Source organism: Talpa occidentalis, unplaced genomic scaffold (assembly GCF_014898055.3).
Source record: "Talpa occidentalis isolate TD23 unplaced genomic scaffold, MPIMG_talOcc4v2.1 talOcc4.17, whole genome shotgun sequence".
Lineage (NCBI taxonomy): Eukaryota > Metazoa > Chordata > Mammalia > Eulipotyphla > Talpidae > Talpa > Talpa occidentalis.
In genome coordinates, this window is record NW_023601754.1 from 36659256 (window position 1) to 36672685 (window position 13430).

Below are 13430 nucleotides of genomic sequence, written 5' to 3' on the forward strand. Positions count from 1 at the left end.
TCCATAACAGCCAACAAGTAGAAGTAATGTCCATCCATATGTCCGTCAACCAATGAGTAGATAAAAGGTCAGGTATATCCAACAAGGAAATATCATTCAACCATAAAGATAAACAAAGCAAGGATGCGTGCTACAACACAAGTCTTGAAAATATTACTAAAATTAAAGAAGCCAGTCACAAAAGACCATGTTTTTATGGTCCCCTTTACATAAAATGTCCAGAACTGGCAATTCAGGGATGTCAAGTAAATTAGGAGTTGCCTAGGGCTGGGGGGTGGGAATGAGGTGAGGCATGGAGAAGGATTGGGGTCGGGGCTATTTCCTGGGTGATGAAAATGCCCCCAAATTATTATACTGATGGTGACACAATTCTGTGATTCTGCTATAAATCAAAATGTACACTTTAAATGAGTGAGTTATATGGTGTATGAATTTTATCCCAATAGAGCTGCTAAAAAAATTAACAAGAGGCGCAGGAGACCTCTACTGTCGCACCCGCTGCTCCCCTCAGCAGTGTATTTCGTCAGTCTGCCTGTTCTGTTCCCCACTCTGTCCCTGGTGAATCCTCTCACCCTCCCATGAATCTGGCCTGTACCCCAGTTCTTGTATAAATAAATAAATAAATCTTTAGAAAAATTAACAAGAAAAATACAACACGCGAGGCAGTGAATGCCAGGCTTTTACAACTTCTGTCTGATTCTGCACGTTTTACCCTCCCGTACCTCCTCTACTTGAATAGTTTCTTTTTCAATTTTTTCAAGTAAGTCATTTCTCAGCAAGATCTCCTTCTCCAGACTGACAGTCATTTCCATTGCATGGTGCAGTTTGCTCTGAAATAAAACAACAGGTTAAGGCTTGAGCAAAGGTGACTGCTCAGAACTATAGGAAGGAGAGATGGCTCTTTATTAAGCAGGAGAAAAGCAGTGCTGTCCAGGAAGCTGGGCCTGCCCGTCTCATGGCGGCCCAGATTTTCAGTCTGTGTGGTATGGGAGAAGATGCTCTGGGGAGCCCTGTCCTCACCTACAGAGTGATCATGCACACCAGGCTCCAAAGCCCACCATACCACTTACTAAAGAGAAACTTTCAGTTCCAGAGTTTCTCTAAACAGAGCACGAAATGTAGTTAGTTATCAAAAGTCAGTGCATACATATGATGCAGGGAATTTAAACCAAAAAAAAAAAAAAAATGCATGGCCTTCACCCCCTTGTTCATTTAGGGGGTCTAGAGCATCGTATAGCTTTCAAAAAGGAAAAAGAAAAATTACCTCTTATGATTCTAATGTGCTTCCAGGCATCTGGAGCCATTTAGAGAAGTTCAGGAGACATAGCTTTGCTGAGAGAAAGTAGTGAGCAGTGGGAGAGTGAAGGACACCTAACCTTTTGCATGAAACTGCAGGGTACACAGGGACTCAACATGGCCAGAAAGGTGGATGGGGAAGCCTTAGGGACCTGGACAAGGGGCAGGTCTTACTTTGTATGCATTGAGGACCTGCAGGGTGTTTCCAGATGCCAATTTTAGCTGGATCAATTCTTGATTCTTTGCTTCAATCGCCTCTAAAAACTGAGCATTCTCGATCTTCAGTTGCTGAAAATCAACATCATGGAGGGCCTCGCCCACCTCTTCCTTCTACAGCTCAGGAGGGAAAAAAATGATGTGAGGTGTGGTTTCTGAAGAGCCGGCTCACATCTTGCAAAAATTGGCTCATCTCTTGCATATTGGCTCACATCTTGCAACTCTGGGTGAGATTTGGAAATTTAACATTATTCAGTCATTCAACAAACATGAATTGGGTATTAGCCTGGTGCCAGGGCTGGTGCTAGAGATAGGGATTTGAGTGCATATGATATTCCCTGACCTCAGGCAGACTCAACGAGAGTTTATTAACAGGTGACTCTGACGCTCATCCTCCTGCCTTCCCCTTACAGGTTCCTTTTGATTACACTGGACCCACTGCAGTAAACCAAGATGATAGCCTCATTTCAAGAGCCTTGACTTAGTCACATTGGCAAAATCCTCTTGCTATGTGAGATAACATACAGATTTGAGGGATTAGGACATGGAGGGAGGAAGGAGAACAGGAGGAGTAAGGGGGTGGTGCTAAGGAAGGAAGGGCAGGAGGAAAGAAGACTAAAAGAGCGAAAGCAAGCAAGCCGCATACCTGCCTCAATTGTAAAAGCACTTTTTTCCTCTGGACTTTGAGAGAAACATTCTTCAAACGTAATTTATCCTTTATGTTATCCTAAAAAATAAAAGCATAATTTAACCCCTTTCTCTTCTTCTTCCCTGTTGGCTTGAAAAAATTAGTAGGTCTGGAGTAAAAAACCAAACCCTGAACCCCAAGAATCAGTCACTTATTTTCCAGTCATTCTGCATCCCCAAGCTGGTGTTGCCATGACGTTTCACTCTCCAAGAAGCAGAGGAAACCGGGTCAGCTCCATGCAAATTTTCCATTGTTTTGAATTCAAGAGAATTTAGGTATATAATTTGGGTCTAGGGCCCTTTCCTGACAAAATGATGTGATGATTCTTTGTTTTTTTAATTCTCTTGGCAGTTGACATAATTTTTACTACTTAAGCTTAGTTTCCCTACCTATCTTCAGGATCCAAAGCTCGATGGCTATAAAATCTTTGGAATTGAAGAAGCATTTTGTTCCTCATTTTTACAATGGAACTCAGAGAGCTTGAGATTTACCTGCCCCATTCCATGTAGTCACGTGACTAGTAGGATCCCACCCTTCTCAGAAATTCGTCAGATCTTGAAACAAATCGCAATAAAAGAAGCTGATCTGAGAGACTATGACTATCCATTCCACTTGGTTGATTTTAACTTTCACAGACCTGAATTGTGAAACACACACACGCTTCTGGGGATGCAAAATATGGCTCTGAAGGTGATATTTACAGCAAACCCAACAAAGCAGGGCTACCTCATGTGGGTCATTTTCATGTTATATGAATCCACTCTCCCCTTCTAAGCACTAATCTGCTAACTCACCCTTCGGTGGTTCACGTCTTCGATGTACTTCAACATTTTCTGAGTGGCCAAGATACTCCCTTTCTTCCTGGGTATGTTTCTTAGAATATCTTTTTCAAATTCATACATTGCTCTCTGAATTTCATTCCATCGGATATCAGCCTCCTGGATGATAGCCTGGGGGAGTCAGCCCAATGAGAGAAGAGAATCTCCAAAAATATCCTCTAAAGAAACCTAAATTCTCAGGCCTCTTGGTGTCCCAATACATTAGGTTTCTTCTTAGTATTAAAATGATGGTCTTGGGCCTCCCTGGTGGCACCAGGGTTAAGTGTCATTGCTAACAAGCTACTGCCAGCCACTTCAGCACAACTGAAATACACTGCTGAGGGGAGCAGCGGGCAAGTCAGCAGCGGTCTGCCGCACCATGTGGGTCACCTCCCTGGCCAGGGATCGAACTTGTGCTGCTGTGGCTGCCGATAGCTTCACAGTGCTGCATCTTAACCTCTTGTGCCACCAGGGAGGCCCAATGTATATTTTTATAAAGAAATTCATACATGCATAGAAAATAAACTCTAAAAGGAGACAAATGCAAGGTCAGCTACAATTTCCTTTAGGTGGTAAGATGGTGGGTCTTTCCAAAAGTTCTTCTTTTTGCTTACCTATTTGTTTAAATTTTGTGGCAACACAGATTGCCTTTAAATAAGGAAACACACACATTATTTTAAAGAATGAAATGAGAAGGTATCTGTAGCTGCAGAGCAAATCATCCTAGTTCATGTTTTTTTCACTGAGCTTTATGCTAGAATTCAACAATGCATGTTTGGCAGGAGAGAGGAGGAGATGGGGGTGCGGAGGGAGCAGATTGGGAAGGAGAGAGAGATTTATACAGCACACGTGGTTCTGTTAATGGTCACCAACAAGCAAAACTGTCTTCCTTCACTGGCAGGCCTCTTTCCTCCAGTCATCTTCATATGTCAGAACATTAGTCCACCTCAGATGCTCTGTCCACACATCTCTCCTGAACACTGACCTGCACTGGGGGTTTTCTAAGCTATCCAAGATAGACTCCTCTGCCTGCTTTTCAAAGTCTCACAGGCCTATTCAATCTGTTTCCTAGTACAATTCCCCAATCACCCTTTTCTCTAATTACACTGGCCCCCACAATGTCATGAACTTTTCATGTTTATTCCCACGTTCATGTCATTCACCTGACCTAGGGGACGCTTCTTTTCATATTCCTTTTTTTTTTAAGATTTTTTATTCTTGCATAGAAGAACTGGGGTACAGGCCAGAGGTGCGGGGATGGTGGTGAGAGGATTCACCAGAACCAGAGAGGGGAGCAGAACAGGCAGATTGACTGAAATACACTGCTGAGGGGAGCAGCGGGCGAGCCAGGACACATCTGCTGCACCATGTGGGTAGCTCCCTGGCCAGCGATCGAACTCAGGCTGTCACAGTAGGCTTTCATTGTGGTAGTGCTGAGACTTAACCCCTAGGCCAGCAGGGAGGCCCCTTTTCCTATTCCTTAAGCAAGTGCTATCATTCTTCAAGGTCATGCCAAGTTCTATGTCCAGCCCCAATTCTTCAACAAAGTCTTCTTTGGCCATTCTAGACCACACCATGACATTGAATTCACACAACCTGGCATATCAGGTTCATGAGCTCCATGAACTTGCTAGAATTCAACAACGCGGGCCTCCCCGGTGGTGCAGCGGTTGAGCGCTGGGTTGCGGAGCTGCCCGCAGCCTCTGCAGCGCCGGTTCGATCCCCGGCTGCTCCCCGGCCACCGGAGGAGGGTCCCGCATGGCGCGCAGACCTCTCCTGCCGCCCGCTGCTCCCCTCAGCAGTGTACTTCGGTCCTTCTGCCTGCTCTGCTCCCCGCTCTGGCTCAGTGAATTCTCTCGCCCTCCCGCGCTTCTGACTATACCCAGTGCTTGTATAAACAAATAAATAAATAAATCTTTAAAAAAAAAAAAAAGAATTCAACAACGCATGTTTGGAAGGAGAGAGAAAGAGACGGTAGAGCAGGAGGGAGGTACAGCGAGAAGGAGGGATCTATTTATGCAGCACGCATGGTTCTGTTAGTGGAGACGTTAGTCCACTAATGTGTCCCTTTTGAGGCAATGAGTGTGATGCCGTGTGTGTCCACATGGAGAAACAGAAAAATTGAGAAATAGAGCAAAGCATCAATTTTTCATACAATAGGGCTCTCAAATGCAAGCCAACAACTTCATCCCAGGAACAGCTGAACTAATGATGATATTTCTTCTCTGGAGAAAAAGAGATTGCTGATTTCCAACATGGAGCATGGCTATGTGCTGCATATAAAGGATAATGAGGGATTTTTTGCCCAATTCACTGACTTAAACCTCAAACCTCTTGTATTATTAAGAAATTATTATAAATGTTAGGTTCTATTTTTTAAAAAGAATCCATATCTTAGATACACATACCAAAATACTTGCAGATACACAATGTGTCCAGGATTCACTTCATAATAGCTCTGAGGTCTATGATGAGTAGGTGGTAGGCTATGCAGGAAATAAGAGTGGCCATATGGTAATGACTGCTGCATGTGGGTGTTGAGTGCATAGGGGTTCACTGGGCGAGCCTCCCTATGTTAGTGTAGTTTTGAAATTTTCCATTTTAAAAAAGTTTAGAATGTGTTGTCTCCCCAAGCAGGTGGTAAGTTCCTTCAAGGTAGGTCCTCAACTTGTCCAATCCTACTTGTGTTTCTTTCAAAGTACCAAACAAAGATGAACATGCTATAGGTACTTCTTGATAAAGGACAACTGGGGAGCCCAGAGGGGTGGCCTCCAGAGAGAAAGGTGTACCTCGTGGTGCTGCAGGTCCCGTTCGGCATTTGCCCTCATGTGCCTTATTTCATCTTTTGTGTCTTCCAGCTCCTTTTGCACAAGCTCGAGTTTTTGATCAACAATGAGACCTCTCAAACGGTCTGTGTGGGATCTGGATCTGTATCTGCCTCGAAACTGTCGTGCAAGAGAAACAAAACCATTGTTAAGTAGGAACTCACAATGAAGCAGCGTAAGGCCCTGTACTAAATGCTTCAAAGTCTTATGCTTGACAATGAACTGAAAATAAAAAAAGAAAAGTGTTTTGAGGGGAAAAGACTGTGAACCTATTAAAGACTAGTATTCAACTCAGTGTCAGGGAAAGCCTGGAGTTCAGGGCTTCCCAAACTGAATACAGAAAAGAGGTTAAATATGGGAGCGGGCCTCCCCGGTGGCGCAGCGGTTGAGCACTGGGTTGCGAAGCTGCCCGCGGCCTCTGTGGCGCCGGTTCGATCCCCGGCTGCTCCCCGGCCACCGGAGGAGGGTCCCACATGGCGTGCAGACCTCTCCTGCCGCCCGCTGCTCCCCTCAGCAGTGTACTTCGGTCCTTCTGCCTGCTCTGCTCCCCACTCTGGCTCTGGTGAATTCTCTCACCCTCCCATGCTTCTGACTGTACCCAGCGCATGTAAAAACAAAACAAACAAACAAATAAAATAAATAAATAAAACATGCCTCTATAAAAAAAAAAAAATATGGGAGCATGGTGTTCAGCAAAAAAAAAAAAGATAAAAATTTTGTACTTCCTATGTGTTTAAGCTACAGGTCACACATAGGCAGGTGGCCCCAGGAATATGGTCCATCAGAAGATAGAACTTCATACCGTTTTATTTTTTTTAATTTAATTACCCCTATTAAAAATCAGGACATCCCACCCAAATAATCCAGATTTCCAGCTTCCCTTAAAAAAATTTACTGTGCTGGGGACCTCCCTGGTGGCGCAGCGGTTGAGTGCTGGGTTGTAAAGCTGCCTGCGGCCTCTGCAGTGCCGGTTCGATCCCCGGCCGCAGCAAGGGTCCCACAAGGCGCGCAGACCTCTCCTGCTGCCCGCTGCTCCCCTCAGCAGTGTACTTCGTCCGTCTGCCTGTTCTGCTCCCTGCTCTGGCTCTGGTGAGTTCTCTCACCCTACTATGCTTCTGACTGTACCCAGTGCTTGTATAAATAAATAAATAAATAAATAAATCTTTAAAAAAAAAATTTACTGTGCTGGTAATACCAGGTCTCCTGTCTGGCCCTTCTAAGTGAGGGAGGAATGCTCCAGTGCCAGATGGGGTCCATTTCACTCCATGTGGTTGACTGGGCTTTGTAAACAGTTGAGCGGCCCAATTTTAGAGAATCATTTCAAACACACTAAGATATTCTGAGTAAGTCAATTCATTCTAAGTTAAAGCGGATTCCTTTTACACTCACTTGAAAGAGAAACCTTGTAGGGGAAAGAAGAATCAAAAGTAAAATAGGAAGAAAGTCATATGCCAGTTGGCCAAGGAGAGAACATTAAAGGCAGATAATCAAATAGCACTTACATCTAAAAGGACACAGAATGAAAGAATTCTTAGATCTTCATTGCCTACCTGTGCAAATTCTGGTCCTGTTATTTTAATTTCTGGTAATCGAGAATATTGAGGCTCCCTGGGCTCCAATTTATTGTAATATTTCTCAAACATTTCTGTCTCAGTTTTGAGAGCAGAATTTCCATAGCTGCAAGACAGAGGTACCTGAATAAGTTCTACTAGTAGTAATTGAAACCACAAATAACTAGTATTTAACATATACTAGCCATGTGTCACCTTCTGCAAGATACTTTGGTGCCTCAGTTTCCATATCCATAAAATGGGAATAATAATACCTATTTTTAGGGTTGTAACAAAGAATGCAAAACTTGGGGCCCCCCTGGTGGCTCAAGGGTTAAAGACACAGCGCTATCAAGCTAGAGTTGGATCCCTGCTGGTTAGGGGGAGCTAACACACATGGCCCAGCAGACCTCTCCTGCCTCCCCTGCTGCTCCCGTCAGCAGCGTATTTCAGTAGATCTGCCTATTCTGCTCCCCACTCTCTCTGGTGAATCCGCTCACCCACTGCACCTCCGGTCTACACCCCAGTTCTTGTATGCATAAATAAATTTTTTAAAAAAAAAATGCAAAGCTTTTAGTGCTTTTTAAGCAGTCGATACTTAAAAAAGTAAAGTGCTATTTAAGTATTCGATATTTAAAAAAAATACCTAGTGAGTCATAAAATTCTGAGTACTGGAGTTATATCGAAGACTGTTGCTGAGCTGAAGCTACATATTTCTTCTTCAAGTATTTCTAACCCATTTGTGAAATTCCTCGTGAATGACTATATTCTAGGAGTTACACATATGCACAAATTTCAGATGTTTCCTTTGGTTTGTGTTTTTCAGTTTTTTTATTTCCAGCACCCAATAAAATAGCCACTGGAAGTTTATTATAAATGGTAGGAAAGCTTTGAATAGATGTTTTTTTAAACAACTTGAGATAAACCTAATTTATTCTGTATGTGCCAAGATTATCACCTAACTCCTTAACTTCACAGAAATATAATATACATGCTACATATGTGCGTGATACACACATGTATATGTATATAGAAGAGAAAGAATAGCCTTGATATTTTCCTATATATTTCCTATATATTTTCCTATATATTCCTGCTTGGGTGAATTTTAAGATAATTGGAAAAGTCTCAATGGAATGCCCGACAAATCAATGAGTCTTTCTTTTTCAACATATGTCATTTTCCCAGAGTAAGTATCATCCTGACTAGCTATGTGATCTTAGGAAAGTGACTTAACTTCTGCATCTTCTGTTTTCTCATTCACCAACTAGGATTACTGTGCCTTATAGAAGATCATATATGTAAAAGAGTTGGCACATAATAAGCACCATATTTATTAGTAATAATATCCCAACTCTGACCTAAACTATTTATAGACATACAGAAAGTAAACCACTTGAGATCACAAAACCTAATTTATCTTGTATATGCCAAGCTACCAGCGCCAGGATATTCAGTGTGAGACCAGTAAGTTGTACAAATAACCTCAAGTGCATCATGAAATCTTGACATCTAATTTATTTGCTATGGTAGCTATAAAACTGCTAAAAAAAAAAAATACAAAGGATAGGGCCATTCTTTGCTGTTCCTTTCCATGCTTCTACTCTGCATCAGTCATAAATTGCCTCACACTAAAAATATCTCAATCGCTTCCTATCTTGCTGCCACGTCATTTTGTTAAAGAATCTTTGCATAGGAAAGGGGCTTAGACGTCACCTGGTCCAACCTGCCCCGCAGAGCCCAGGAGCAGGTGGGCACTTGCTTTGGCACCAGATCGGCCCCAGCACGCAGAAGCTGGGGCTTCACCAACGCCCCTCCCCGCTGGCCACCCCCACCCTTCGCGTCTCCACCCAATTCCGGCTCCATTAACGGTTTGTTAGCTCAGTGGCGGTGGAGATAAAGAGATAAAGAGCAGAGGCGAGTTGCTCCCCCACTTTGGTGGTGGTGGTGGTGGGGGGGGGGGGTGATGCTGGTGTGAGTTTCCTCCATGTTCAATGCGGATTCGGAAGTCTCCGGGCTGCAGCACCCAGGTCCCGGCCCGCACGGTGGGAAGGGGCGGTCCCCAGAAGCCGGCGGGCTGGTACCTGAGCTCTTCCACCAGCCCGACCAGCTGGATAACAGGCAGCTCGTGGTCCCCGTCTGCGGCATTGGCCTCAGAGTCTACGTCACTCATCACCGCCGAAGTGGCCCTTGCTAAAAGCCAAGCGAGGCCGAGAGCGACGGGTGCAGGCTGCCGCGCGTCACTCCGCCTGCGACCCTCCGAGCGTTGCCGGGGCGACCCGACGACAACCACGACGCACGAGGGGAGGGGCGGGGCTTCCGCAGTCCCCGCCCACCGCTCCCATAGGCGAGTGTATGTGAAAGGCTGACTCAGCTTACAGTCTTCCCATAATAACCATGATAATTACTGTTGTTATTTCTTAATACAATTATTACCAATTGGGTAATATTATTGCTTAATAAAAGCACTTGTAGCAATGATTGTTGCAGTTACTATTTATTGAGGGCGCTCTGTGTGCGGGACACTGAACCTAGCACGTTCTGCATTGCATCAGCATGGTGGGGCTGGGAGATGCAGGTTACTGCTTAACTCCCATTTTACTCAGGAGGAGTCTGAGGTTCGGAGAAGTTAAGCAACTTTCCCAAGATCACGCTGCTGTTCTGGGATGGGGCGGAAATCCAAACCTAGGGTCTTCCTGTTCTGCTCCGTCCTCTCATTATATCTGCAGTTATTTGAGGGGGAGGTGGGGGAAGGGAGCTATTTTGCTCTCCCCATCAAGGGGATATAGGGCCATGTCTGGAAACATTCTGTTTGTTGGAATGGAGGGGGGCACTATTCTACCCTTCAAATGAGAAGCAGAGGCGGTGCTTGTTTAAGCTCCTCAGGGCTGCCAAAACAAATTGCCACAAATGGGGTGACTTAAAACAACAGAAATGTATCGTCTCACAATTCTGGAGGGTAGAAGTCCAAAATCAAGGAGTTGGCACACTTTCTCTGAAGGTTCTGGGGAAGACTCTTTCCTTGCTTTTTCCTAGCTTCTGACAAATGGGCATTCCCAGCAATCCTTGGCATTCTTTGGCCTGTGACTCTATGGTTCCAATCTCTGCTTCCATCTTCACCTGGCCTCTTCTTTGTGTCTTTGCATCCTCTCCTCTTCTTATATAAGGATCCCAGTCATGATATTTGGGGCCAGTCTTGAGTCCAGGATGATTTCATCTTAAGATCCTTAATGTCTGTAAAGAATCTTTCCACATAAGACCATGTCCTGGGGTTCCACATGGGCATGAATTTGGGTGGGCACTTATTCAATCCATGACACTGCAAAACACCCTGCAATGCACATGGCAGTTCCCCACAACAAAGAACTATCTGGCCCCCAAATATCAATAGTGCCAAGGCAGAGAAACTGTTTTGGAGAAAGGCATTTTCTCAGGGTAGCAATTCAGGTAGCTAATTCAGATAGCTGCAGACAGAAAGGGTCTTAGAGTGTCTTCAAGTCCAAAGACCATGCTCCCCCCTCCCCTTTTCTGGAACCACTTGTTCTGACAGCCTCTGAATCTCCTTGTACCCCCTCCTGGCATTTTTGTAGCATTTTGCATTTTGGCTTAAGAATGATACTATCAGGTTCACTCAAAACTTCACCATAAATAAGAAATGCCTGGTCTTTTCCTGCCCAAGAGGAAAGTTGTTAAAAAACAGAAATCGGGTAAAGGAACTTGGGCTCAAGTGACTGACGATTTGCATGATATGGGAAAGGGACCAGCCCTACGAGGTGGACCATCACTAGATGGTTCCCAGAGCATTTTCCTCATTCTTTTAACGAATATTTATTGAGCATCTACTATGTGCTTGGTCCTGGAGATGCAGTGGAGAGCAGTGTGGCTGGTGTGCTTGTTCCCAGGGAGTTTCCAATCTAGTGTAAACAGCTATAATCCCAAGCGGTAAAAGCTCTCAAAGGGAATAAAAGATGTCCAGACTTCCTGGAGCAAGTGACCTCTAAGCTGAGATTTGAAATCCCAGCAGGATACAGATCCAGGAGAATCAGACATGTAGTCCAAACTCCAGCACAACCTGAGCTCCCAAGCAAAGACCAAGGGAAGAGAAGTGTTGAGGAGAGGGCTTGTGCAAAGACCCTGAGGGGAGAGTGAGCCAGTTTGGGGCACCAAAGGAAATGTTTATGCCTCATGCCTTTATTTTTTATTTTATTTTTTAAAGATTTATTTATTTATGCATACAAGAACTGGGGTACAAGCCAGAGATGCCAGGGGGTGGGTAATGAGAGGATTCACCAGAGACAGAGTGGGGAACAGAACAGGCAGATTGACTGAAATACACTGCTGAGGGGAGCAGCAGGTGAGTCAGGAGAGGTCTGCTGTGCCATGTGGGTTGCTCCCTGGCTGGGGATCGAACTCTTGCTGCAGGGGCTGCCGTTAGCTTCATAGGTTGCATCTTAACCCCTTGCACCACCAGGGAGGCCCCTATGCCTCATGCCTTTAGAAGGAGAAAGCAGAGACAGTAGTCGCTAATATCACCTTCCTCCGGGGGAGCCTCCAGGGGTTCCCTTTGACCTCCCTCTTCTTGGTGTGTCATTGGATGCTTTCTCTTGGTGTCCACGTTGTACTCAATTACCTTTTCTTAATTTCAGGAACCCACATCTAGGTTTGAGTCTCAGAGGCTTTTAGCTTTATCTAAAAGCACAGCAGGACATCAAGCATGACCAGAAATCCTTAGTGTCTCATCAAATGTCTCAAAATTGCTTTGTCCCAGCCAGGAGGAGGCAGAGGCAGAAAACCCGGTACACGGATAAGGTGGCCAACCCCACCCCCTTTGAAAGTCAAAATAGGAGGCATGTGGTTAAGGACGAGGAGCCACAACCATCCTCACTTGGGTCTCCTGTTCTTGCTAGATCAGAGAGGAGCAGAGAGGGTAAGAGCCTGCAGTCTGGAACCAAAGACCATAATTCAAATCCTGCTCTGCCTCTTCCTAGCTCTGTGACCTGGAGCAAGTCACCTTGCCTTACCCAGCCTCCTTTCTCATAACCACTCCCACAGGAGCCCAACACAGGGCCTGGCACCCCCAAAAGACCCAGGTCTTTGGCTGTGTTTCTTTCTCATCTTTGATTGTGAATCCAGACCCAGTCTCCTTCTTCCAGTTTCCAGGGTTGCTATCTGGGCTGAGATGCGGGAGACAAAAGTGGGAAGATAAAACAATTCCTCCATTAAGGTATTTACTTTTGCGTAAGTAAACTTTGCACTGACGATGAATGTACAGAGAATGTACACACAACAAAAATGTAGTTTGACAAAAGTTGAAAACTGAAAACACTTGTGTAACCAGCACGTGCCTGAAGAAACAGAATGTTGTTTTTTTTAAATAGTTGATTTTTTAAAAGATTTATTTATTTATGCTTACAAGAACTGGGTACAGGCCAGAGGTGTGGCAGGTGAGAGGATCCACCAGAGACAGAGCAGGGAACAGAACAGGTAGATAGACCGAAGTACACTGCTGAGGGGAGCAGCGGGCAAGACAGGAGAGGTCTGCCGCGCCATGTGGGTATCTCCCTGGCTGGCCAGGAGTTGAACTGACGCTGCAGAGGCTGCAGAGGCTTCACAGCGCTGTGCTAAACCCCCTGTGCCACCAGAGAGGCCCAAGAAGCAGAATGTTACCAGCATCCTAGAAGCACCCCCGATGCTTCTTTGCTGTCATGCTGCCCCCCCCCCAAAATAACCACTGCCTTCTAAAGTAGATATTAGTGTTACCTCTTTTTCTGTTTATGTAAATGGAATCACTTAGCTCACCCTTTTCTGTGTCTGGCTTCTTTCACTCACCGTGGTGTTGACAAGAGTCGTCCACGTTGATGAAGGTAATAACAGATGGCTTGCTCTCCTGGCTGTAGAATATTATACTGTGTTTATCCGTCCCTCTGCTATTGAGCTTTGTGGGAGTTTCCAGTCTGAGGCTATTCTATTCTAATAAGCGTTGCCATGAACAATCTGGTGAGCATAACGTACATACTGAGGAGGTAATTGCTGGGTT

General features: G+C 45.0%; 1 protein-coding gene across 1 annotated transcript in view; it reads right to left on the reverse strand.

Annotated features, from left to right (window-relative positions):
* Nucleotides 1–9641, reverse strand: part of CCDC113 (coiled-coil domain containing 113) — a 17273-nt gene extending 7632 nt beyond the window's left edge. The window contains exons 1-7 of the mRNA XM_037516449.2: nt 9478–9641; nt 7394–7520; nt 5808–5963; nt 2995–3150; nt 2159–2239; nt 1471–1626; nt 723–830 (exon numbers count right to left, since the gene is read on the reverse strand). Of these exons, the coding sequence (XP_037372346.1) occupies nt 723–830; nt 1471–1626; nt 2159–2239; nt 2995–3150; nt 5808–5963; nt 7394–7520; nt 9478–9566 (873 nt within the window). The 5' untranslated portion in view covers nt 9567–9641. The remainder of the gene's footprint in view (nt 1–722; nt 831–1470; nt 1627–2158; nt 2240–2994; nt 3151–5807; nt 5964–7393; nt 7521–9477) is intronic.
* Between the last annotated feature and the right edge of the window lie 3789 nt (nt 9642–13430).